This window comes from Alligator sinensis, unplaced genomic scaffold (genome assembly GCF_000455745.1).
Source record: "Alligator sinensis unplaced genomic scaffold, ASM45574v1 scaffold1277_2, whole genome shotgun sequence".
NCBI classification, from domain to species: Eukaryota; Metazoa; Chordata; order Crocodylia; family Alligatoridae; genus Alligator; species Alligator sinensis.
In genome coordinates this window covers 442,656-453,274 of record NW_005843023.1, presented here as the reverse complement: position 1 = coordinate 453,274, position 10,619 = coordinate 442,656, and the positions used below count along the sequence as shown (strand labels likewise).

Here is a 10,619-nt window from a genome sequence, read left to right as displayed (position 1 = left end):
TTTTACAGCATTCTACACTGCTTTGGAAGTGTCAGGGACCAGCTCCCCTTCTTTTCCTGGAGAAGAAGCCAATTTGCCCCTTCCCAAGTACACCTTCTCCTGAGATCTCAGGAACCAGTTTTTCCCAAGCCCCCACTGTGGCACAGAACTCTGTAATACCTCTTCTGAAACAATGACCTGGCACCTTCATTGACACTGGGGGACCAGATGCACAAGAAACTGTGATACAGCTGAGGGGAGTCATGCATGAGTAGCTGTCTAAGACAATCGTGGTATGAAGGGTGCTATTCCTGCAGTGAACTTTTCTGCCTGGTTTGGAACTAGAAGCAAAACCCATTCATTCGCAAATCCTGGGCCTGCCAAAGATTTTCTGTGCAACTTCTGAGCAAGTCTCTGTCACTCCTGGCATGTTTATGCTACTGAAGAGCAGGCGCCACTTCTCTGCTTTTGCTTTGCACAGGTCAAACCTGGAAATGAGGCAGTGAAGCTGCCCTGTACCACTGCTGTCAAGATCTGTCTGGCTCTGCCTCATTTTGAGACTGGTGTGTGTGAAATGCCATGGTTCTGGGTGGTACTTTTTAAGACTGCTACAGAAGCAATGTTGACATGCCCTTTGACTTTCTGTTCCTCATGTGTAATAATAATATTAATAATACACTTCCCTACTGCATGGGATGTTAGGAAGGCAAACAACATTAAAGAAGGTGAGGTGCTGTCCCACGCTTTAATTACACCAGTGGACTTTAAATTGAAGCTACCACAGGGTTAGTTTTTATTATTGCAGCTTTGTTGCAAGATGTCTGCCATTGTTCCAAAGCTTTGCACCGCATCTTCAGGGGTGGTTTTAAACACAGCAGAGCGTGTGGCTTCTTGGACTAGTGCAGTAACCTTAGTAGCTCATAGCCCACTATCCCGGGTCCTCTAATGCATATGGTAGCAGCACTCCAGATGAAAAATGTACACAACTTAACTTTCTCTCCCCTTTTGGGGGTCCCACCTGATTCAGAAGACCTGGTTCATTACCTCTTAGCTTGAGGCCCTGCAAATCCTACACCAAGGAAATCCAAATCCAGCCTAACCTGTTATCTGAACTCCTCTGAACCTTGGCTCTGGATCCAAGCCTTGCCTCCCTGGCTCCTCTCTATCTAGTCTCTGTGTCACTCATGACTCCTCTTGCTGTTATTTTTACACAGAGTACTCTCTTGACATTTTAATGGTGTTCATTTTTATTACCTGAAAACAAACTGTCAGAGGCTTGTTTACAAACCCTTGGTACACAGCAGGCAGAGAGACCTTCTAGCTGACAGGCATTCTCACGTGGTTAGGCACCAGAAACAGACTTGGACAAGAGGACCAAGATATCTTCTGGTGGATCTCCTATCTTGTAGGGACATGTAAACAGTGTGCAGTTAATCTAATCAGAACTGCCAGCATATGCACCATTTATTTTGGAAACTGTGTGTTCCTTTTGGTCAGTCTTCCTGCTTTTGTTGGTGCAGTTGGCTTTGTTTTGTAGAGGGGCCACAACAGGGGCTGACTACTCAGAACACAAGTGTTTTCCATGATCCTTTAGATTGACTGTAAAATATGCCTGAATTAACTTCTGAATCCCAACATGCATGGAGCTCAAGTTGTGTATGAGCCCAGATCCAAATTTCACAGTGAGCCAAATCCACTCAAAATTCCAGCTCTAAGCTGTTTCTTCTGCCATTTGCACATTTGAAACCAGATATGAATTTTTGAGATTGGAATCCCCTTTAACACTGGCAATAACTGATGACGCACATTTAGTACATTGATACACTGACCTTCAGATGTGCAATCAATTCTAAGTACGTGGGTAGACCAAAGCTGCTTCCTAACCTCTTCAAATATATGAATCAGTTTATTAGACCAGGACTTTAGGTGTCCCTGACGATACTTTAATGCTGCGTTTGACTGGAGGTTGGTATTGGAATTCCAAAAGATGGGTTGGAAAATAGAAATAGGCTTTAGTTACTGTGAAACTGGCTCTAGATTTCAAACAGGCCCAGTGTTGTATATGTACCTATGCATACAGCCTGCAACTCGCTGCATTTCTGTTCCTTTCTTGGCCAATCTCTGTATCAGGCCCTTGTGAGACACTTGCCTTTTCATAGTTTGTGTACGCTGTATTATGTGGTGACCTGCGCACTCCAAATTTCTCCAGATCCTAAAACTGGGGCTTGGGTAGCAGGTTTGACCCTATGCAGTTGAATGGGAGATGAGCAGGAACAGCAGCGGCTTACTGGAGACCAGGACTTGACAGTCTCTTCTGCAGTATTAGCACTGGTGCCTGAGTCAGTGGCTGAAAACCACTGGACTGGAATGCATAGTCCGGCATAGCGTATTTGCCAGGTTTGGTTTGACACTGATCTTCTGGGTGGCCTTGGAGAAGTCACTTATAGGAAGACAGCCCTCCTGGGCTCTTTGTTGCCTGTGTGCATACACTTGAAAAGTTGCTGCTCAGAGAGAAGAGGGGTGTGGCCCTACCCTCCGGCCTCAGTACCTGGCAGATCAAGGCTGTCGCAAGACAGGTACTTGCTGCCCTCTTCCAAAGGCTGACACTGCTCCTTCTCTATCGTGCGTCTCCCTCCAGCAGCAATCCTGGCTCAGCCAGCCTCTTCTAAAGACCCTTCTCTTCCCTAGACACCCCGATGTGAGCTCAGACTCTATGGCTCCCTCTGCCTGATATATTTCACAGGAGTCCCCATGGAGCTGAGCCTTTCTTTCTCTCTCAAGCACATGATTTCTCTGTGTATCAAGTATTTATACTACAGACCTCAGTCTGCCAATTGTGGGAACACAAGCCAGCTCCTCTGATCCTAGTCATTGAAACAGGATCTCTGGCTCCCGTAGACACATGCTAATGAAAATGTAATGAAAATGTTCTGGTCGACAGGCAGACGCTGCCTGCCCCCCTCCCCTCCCCACGCACGGCAGTCTCCATGTGCTTCACCAACTATTTTTGTAAAGGTCTGTCCCTCATTTACCTTCCATCCCCCTCCTGCCCCCACCCCCTCCCCATGCTGTATCTGCCCAGGCACCAGATCTGCTGGAATAGTCCATGTATGCATGATGTCAGAGGCAAAGGAATGCAAGGCAGGCTGGGAGGAGGCGGTTGATTGTGAGCAAGCCTGGTGACAGAATGACATGACTAAGAGCCAGCTGGCTAATTAAAGCAGAGAGGTGGGAGGAGCAAAGTATTTAAGGGTGCCAGGGAGGGTGAGGCCTCCCCAAATTTCTCCTTACACTTCAGTGAGCCAAGCAGCAGAGCAACGCAGAGCAAGCCTTTGTTAACCCTTTCACGTCTCACCTCTGGTTAAACCGGGGAGGTGCCAGAAAATGGCACCTTTAACTGAAAAGCCTGATCCAAGGTAAGGATGCTACTGTCCGATTTCTGACTAGCAAAATGCCTCTGGTGCTTTGCACTCCCAGGCCTTTGTGTGGTACTGGCCTTGGATGAGTGAAGTGTTAGCTTGCACCAGCTGGGGTGACACTCATTACTTTGCAGATCATCTATCAGTTAGAAGACAGGAGTTATCCATGTATTTTTGAAAGGGTTTCACATTGCCCTGCATTCCTGGAGATGGGCAAGTCCTGACCTCCATTTCTTCTTCCTTTCTACCAGAGTACTAGGGAAAAGGGGAGTTTGCAAAATTTGTGTATTGGTTTTAATACTGGCTTGTCACTGAATTTGGAGTGATAGGCACAAATCTGGGCTTTTGTCCATTTTATTTTGCATCTTATGCTCAAATGTTTTGAATCCTATCTTTATTTTATTAATTCTTTTGGGCAATTCAACTAGTGTGGGTATTAAACTAGAAAAATGAAGAGAATGGGCATTTAAAGAGTCATTTTTGAGGGTAATGCTTTGCTATTCCTGAAGGCACTTGGAATGTGAGGTCAAATTTGGCCTCTGCCTTTTAACATTTCAGATCAATCTATACGTGAAATATTCTTCCTAGGGCCTTTCTACCGCTGGGTGCATGCATAGCAATTACAGTCTTAATTTTAGACTGTAAATGACATCAGAGCCAGCATCGTCCAGTGGACGAAGCCTAGGATTAAGAGTCAGGACTTCTGATTCTGTTCCCAGATGTGCTTCTGGCATGCTGTGTGCCTTTGGGCATGTCACTGTGGCCACTCATTTGTGTTCAGTTAGAGTTTGTGCCAATCATACTGGCTATAAAGCCAGCACAACCAGCCCCCCCCGGGGGAACAGACCCAGCAGAGTGACTACACTACACTACACCTCCTCTGTGCAGTCCGTGGCATAAGAGTATGTGACCCAGAAGAGGAGAGCACATCTAGAGTTACCCCTGTGCATTAGTTAAACTTGGCTTTTGCAACAGGTTGTTACAGCTGTACATGCATCTCAAGAGTTTGCTTTTATTCTTTAGCTTATGCTGGAAAGGACCAGATTATTCCCTTAGGATTTGGTTCCTATCTTCCCCTCAATCCTGTACCAGTTTAGTTGATTTTAGCTGCAGTTAAAAATTGGGGCCTGCATCTCCCATCGCTGTATGATGCTGCCTTATTGCTTACATGCCTACCTTATGTGCTGCTGAATTTGTGAACATTTGTGTGCAGTGCTTTGAAGAAAAACGTGAATTGTTAACACTGGTCCCCAATTAAAAAAAACTCAGTACTAGTAGCTAACAGTTCTCACAGTGCATGATCAGAGATACCAGGGATCAGTGCATGATCAGAAATGTGTTCCCCATATCTTAGACAGTTTAGGGAGCTTGGTATCATCAGATGCTGCAGTGCAGTGACGTCCTATTCTTAGAGACACCACTTGTTTAAATCTAGGTAGCAGTATTATTAAAGAGCTGCTTTATTCATGCATCTCACTGCCAATCTTAACCTCCCCACTCATGTTTTAAGGGAGTTTGTATCTGTATATAAATTTTGTAGTTTAGGCCAATCTCTTCTTAACATTTTGACAATGACAAATGGTTTTACTCAGATTTATTTACTGCTTCATTTGTTAGTAGCTGTATAACTTGAAAGCTGCCTTCAACATTGTTTTACTGCACAAAGTTACATCATGAGGAGATTGATGGACACTTTTGGGATTATCTAATCTATTGTGTTTATAGGGTGCCATTCAGGGTAGAAAACAGGCAGTTTATTATGTGTCTGTGTCTCTGGAGAGTTGTTGCATCAAAATTCTGTGGCCAGCTGCATGACTCCATGGCTTTAGCACTGCAAATAATTGGGGTTTCTGGAAATTGCAGCCATGATTGTGTCCATTCATTTGGAACAGATGTTCTGCAAAATCAGAAATTCCCCCAAATTCAAGGTGCTTGTTGCCATAAGCATAGTACAGGAGTCTCTAAATTGCACATGTATTCCAACCAACTTGGGCCAAATGAATCCATTGTATATAGCTCACATATTTTCTCTGAGCTGAAATGTAAAACCAATAACACTAGGCCTGTGCAAAATGGAAAGTATTCATTTCAGATTTGGATTTGGCAATTCGGAGGGACAGTGATTCGATTAGGTGATTCAAATCACTGTCCTGATTTTGATTTGGCCGAATCCGAAGATATTCGGCACCGAATCCTATTCAGCCATAGACTATACAGGCAGGCAGTGCCAGTAGGAGCAGCTGGGGGAGCAGTCGGACAAGCCCTGGCTTGAGCCGGCAGCCCCGGGAAAAGGCATGGTTTGTCTGCTTCCCCCCCACCCAGTGGGATGAGGGAGGCAGTGCTGGCTGCCCCGGGACAAGCCACAGGGGCTGGGGGAAATGACTGGGGAGCTGGGAGATCAAACTGGGAGCTGTGGGGAAGCCCCTATTTGTTCCCCCAGCCCCCGATCATTCCTCCCAGCCCCTGTGGCTTCTCCTGGGGCTGGCAGCACTGCCTGCCTCACTCCAGTCGGGGAGCAGCCGGACGAGCCACAGCTTGAGCCGGCAGCCCCGGGAGAAACTGTGGGGCCTGGGGGGAATGATTGGGGAGCTAGGGGAAATGATTAGGGGCTGGGGGAACAAACAGGGGATTCCCCCCAGCTCCCAGTTCAGTCCCCCAGCTACTGACCATTCCTCCGAGCTCCCCATTTATTCCCCCCAGCCCCTGCAGCTTCTCCCGGGGCTGCCAGCCCTACCTGCCTCATCCTGGCGGGGGGCCAGCCAGGGGACGAGCTGCATCTTTTCCTGGGGCCGCTGGCTCAAGCCAGGGCTCATCCGGTTGTTCCCCCAGTTGCTTTTGCCAGCACTGCCTAGTGCCTGCCTGTACAGTCTATGGCCAAATCTCCGAATCTTTCTGAATCCATTTGGAGGCTTCCAATTCAATTCGGAGTGTTTAATGAATCTCCCAATTTGATCTGGATTCAGAGATTTGGCTGCTGAATAGGGCCGAATCTCCTCCAGATTGAATTGGCTACCAAAGCTTCACGTAGCCCTACCAAACACCTATGGTAATTGTGGATCCCATGATACTTTTTGAAGGAACAGGGTGTACAAAACCTGGAGTCATTAACTTCATTTCCTCTCATTAATTCTGACCATATTGAAATTCTAGTTATTACATTCTCCCCACAGCCTCCCTAAGATTAGGTACCCTGACCTGCTCATTGTTGCTATGTGCTGTTCCTCATTTGCTGATACCACCCCAAAGTTGGCAGCATTTCAGGTGGATGTAGTATGTTTCCATATATAGACTGTAAATCAGTGTAAATTTGCAAAGTGGTCTAGGATCCTGTGTGATTGGGGTTGAAACAAAACCTCATGGCTCAGTAGCACCGTTTTTTGTTTGGTTTTTTTGGTGTGGGTGGGTGTGTACATGTCTTGGAAGTCAGTCATATATAAGCTAGATATTACTAAGATCCAACCCAAAGTGCTTTTTTCTTTGTTTAATGTCTGTCTGATATTTTAGGATATGGTTAGCTGGTGCATGTGGAGGTCTGTATTTATATAGAGACATGGTTAAAAAATACAAGCCTCTCATGTGCTAGTAAAGAGAGCAGCCATATTTTTTTAATAAATCTACTGCTGTAGGTGATAGGTTGTACTAACAACTACTGCTACCATTGTCTTATTCACCTGCAAGATGCAAGTCAGGGAGCAGTCATGATAAGATCAGAGTAAGTCAGTGCCTAAGTACGCTAAACTAAAATCTGTTGTCATGGGTAGCGATGTTTTCAGTCCTGGAGGTACCAAGTAAGAGCAGACGACTCGCATAAGGAAGTTTTTATCATTGCCAGCTCCGCATTTGGACTATTCAGTACAAAACAAACCATTGCGTCATTGCTTTCTGGTCTGTTAGAGTTTATGGGGACTTGCTGGCTCAGGGGAGAAGAGATCTTTTTACCTCTAGACCTCTGTCAGTGCAATTTGATGACTTGTTTTACACACGCCACTGAATAACTCCTGTCCATTTCTTTGTGGAGAGGCCCATACCCGTCCAATCTGCTTTAGTTTCATTAGTGTTTGGCTGCTGCTGGATTTGTTAAGTTGCCTCAGTAAGCAGGACAGAAAAGGAATGGAGCATGGACACTGAACCCATCTCACACCTACATGCTCTCCCTTTTCAAGAATTGGGCAGAATTGCTGATGATGTAGGCAAAGCTTTGCTCTTTTGGTCTCTGAGACCAATAATTCAGTCTGCAGAGTGGTTGATCTGCAACATTTTTTAATCTGCACAGAATTTCCTTTCTTAGTCCAGAGTCTCAGTTATTTTCATTGTAATTTTTATCTTTGATTTAATGGGCAGGAATGGTAGTATGTAGAACTGTGCCCCATTGCTTTGAATATGTTTAGCGTAGCCTAGCGAAGTGAGTGGAAACACTCATTTTTAGTGTTGAGTTGGGAACACGATTGTTCTCTAAATACATCGGGGGTAAACACCAGGGAGGAAGAATAGATATTTAAACTAAAGGACAATGCTGGCACAAGAACAAATGGATATGTCATGAAATAAATTTAGGTCTGAAATTAGAAGCAGACATCTGTCTGTCTGTAACAGGAGTGAGGCTCTGGAGTAGTCTTCCAATAGGAGAAGAGGGGGCAAGAAACCTAATCAATTTGAAGGTGGAATTTGATAAATTTATGAGCAAGATTATATGTTGTAGTTGCCTGCGTTAGCCGGGGCCTGCATTTGTTGACCCTGAATGTCCCTTTTGGTCCTACATTCCTATACCCTGACCTTGTACTGACTTAATGTGGGTTTACTCTAACAACCATCACTGAAAGATGACTTCACCCAGAAACATCTCTGAGTTCTTGAAACGGCATGTTCAAGTTTACATTTCCTATTAAACTTCTGTTATACAGTACAGGACAGCCCTGCTAATTTGCGCAAACGATCAGCACGGCCATTGCACGTTGCTGAATTTTGCAAATTAGCAACTGGACAAATATGCAGCATGAAAGAAATTGCAAGAATACTGCATGCAAAATATGCCATGTTCATTTAACCAGTTGTAGTTTTCATTATTCATGATAAGATTCACGATATGCCAAAATGTGTTCTGTTTTGGAGTTTATAAGTCTTATGAAATCCTTGCTACTGTATATCTACTGTTTTAATGTTTAATGAGAAGTGTGGGGTGACTTATGTTGTGTTTAGAATTGCAGAGTTCTCTGGTATAAGTCATAGTCCTTTTTAGGCCATTCATTCTTAGGAGTTTAATGCCCTCTGAAGGAATGGCAAGATGTTCTTTAACCCTTAGAATAAACGTAATGATCAACCTACTTCCTTTTCAAGGCAGAAGAGAACTGGCAGTTTTGTAAGAGAGCTGATGGCCTGGGTTGAGTTGAAATTCTCTGCAGCGTTTTAGGGTTATGCCTGAAGAAGGGTGTTTGTATCCAAAAGCTTACAAAGAACAATTTTTCCAACTATTTAGTTGGTCTAATAAAAGATACCACATTTACCCAAAGAACCTTGTCTGCCTATCTCCAATAAAAGGAAGCAAAAGAGAAGAATTTCAAAATACTGAACAGCAGGTGAGAAGAAAATAAGTAGGTATGATTCAGGAAGATGATGAGCACAATGCTTCTGATGCAGCAGTGCTTTTAAGCACTTGCGTAGTTTCCAGCGAGTGGGACTGCATGCGTGCTTAGTATTCAAAGTGATTCCAGATTAAACATGTAGTTAAATGCTTTTCTGGACTTGGATATCCAGGTTGTAGCTGTATTGGTCTAGAGGCAAAAGGAATCGAAACTCGTGGAGAGGTGATATCTTTTATTTGACCAACTAGATATTTGCAAAAAAAAATTACTTATAATAAGTTTTCGGGCACAGGCACCCTTCATCAGGCATAGGAGATTGCAAAGATTGTAAAAGGTCTCCTAGGTAGAAATTAAAATTCATATTTCACACAAGAGCTGAAGGTGTGGTGAAGGTTCTTCTGTTTGAAACAGTTTATTTTGTGCAGGTTAGGCTCAGACAAAAGTTGGAAAAATCTTTTTACCTTGAAGTGGTCTGGTGGTAAGCAGGATGTAGAATCATATTTCCTTCTGGTTATGATGTTTCATATTTCACAGAAGAGTGGAAGGATGGCCTGCCCAGAAGAGCATGCCACCTTTCCATTCTTCTGGATTTGGGACATTCAGACCTTGCAGGATCAAACTCCAGGTGCAAAATGAAATCTACCACGGGGCATGATGAAATACAGATCACACATGAGGCCCTGTAAGGCAGATATGTTTTGAGGGATTGTTTATTGATGAAAGGATCTGCCATATAGTTTAGGTGTGTCCCTAGGGAAGACAGGAGATTCCTTCAACTGGAATTTAAAGGCCTCAGCATAAGAACCTATAAGTGAAGCTGATGACAAACAGAATGTGAGATTGCATTGTGGATCATTTCTTGCATTTTACTTAACTCAGCCCGAGGAAACTAGGTTGGGCAAAGATGCTGAGAAGTAAACCTGAAGATCTTTAATAATTCTATTTTTATTGGAGGCATCTGTTTTAAAACCCCTGATATGACTTTTAAGCACATTTTGTGACTGGGAGAGGGGGAGGGCCTGAGCCATGCTTTTTGAATGTTCAGGGTTGGCAGTTTCCACCTTAAGAAACCTCATCTGAAATAAACTTGAGTAGTCAGTAATAGCAAGGGAAAGAAGCAACAAGATTACTTAAAAACTGACACTCTCCATTTAAGGCTGGGATTTGTAAAGTAATCTAAGGGATTTTAATGTCCAAATTAAATTAGTAGGAGGTGAGGGTTTGGATCTCTTGGGTGGTCTTGCAGATCTCAGCCCAGGTTGCCAAACTTGAGAGAACAATTTGAGAGAGACCTGAACTACCAACCAGTCGACCAGCAAGAATAACTTACAAGGAGGATTTTCACAAGTATGTGTGTGCAGGCATGTGTGTGTGTGTGCGCGCGCGCGTGTACGTGTGCATGTGGGGGGTGGAGGGGAGGAGTTAGAACCTTCAGCTGTTAGCAAAGCTCACAACTATATAAGAATGTACATCCTTAAGATGAAGTATTAATGAGCTGTTTGTTACCCGCTGCCATTGTAGGAGGAAGTCCTTGAATATTTGAAACATGTGAGATAATCCAGAGACATGCTGTACAGAAACAGTCACCACTTATCTGCATTCCTTCTAACTAGGATTCCAAATTCACTGTTCTCTTTTCCAC

At 44.2% G+C, this 10,619-nt stretch overlaps 1 protein-coding gene across 34 annotated transcripts in view; it reads left to right on the top strand.

Moving 5' to 3' along the window:
• The first annotated feature begins 3,249 nt into the window (after positions 1-3,249).
• The window catches only part of SORBS1 (sorbin and SH3 domain containing 1), a 112,350-nt gene continuing 104,980 nt past the window's right edge, over positions 3,250-10,619 (top strand). For 21 of the 34 annotated variants that reach the window (XM_025193185.1, XM_006036825.3, XM_025193162.1 and 18 more), the window contains exon 1: positions 3,252-3,395. In XM_025193185.1, the coding sequence (XP_025048970.1) occupies positions 3,364-3,395 (32 nt within the window). In that variant the 5' untranslated portion in view covers positions 3,252-3,363. Of the gene's footprint in view, positions 3,396-10,619 lie in introns of all 34 variants that reach the window. The other 13 variants (XM_025193184.1, XM_025193171.1, XM_025193166.1 and 10 more) reach the window with 3 other exon arrangements.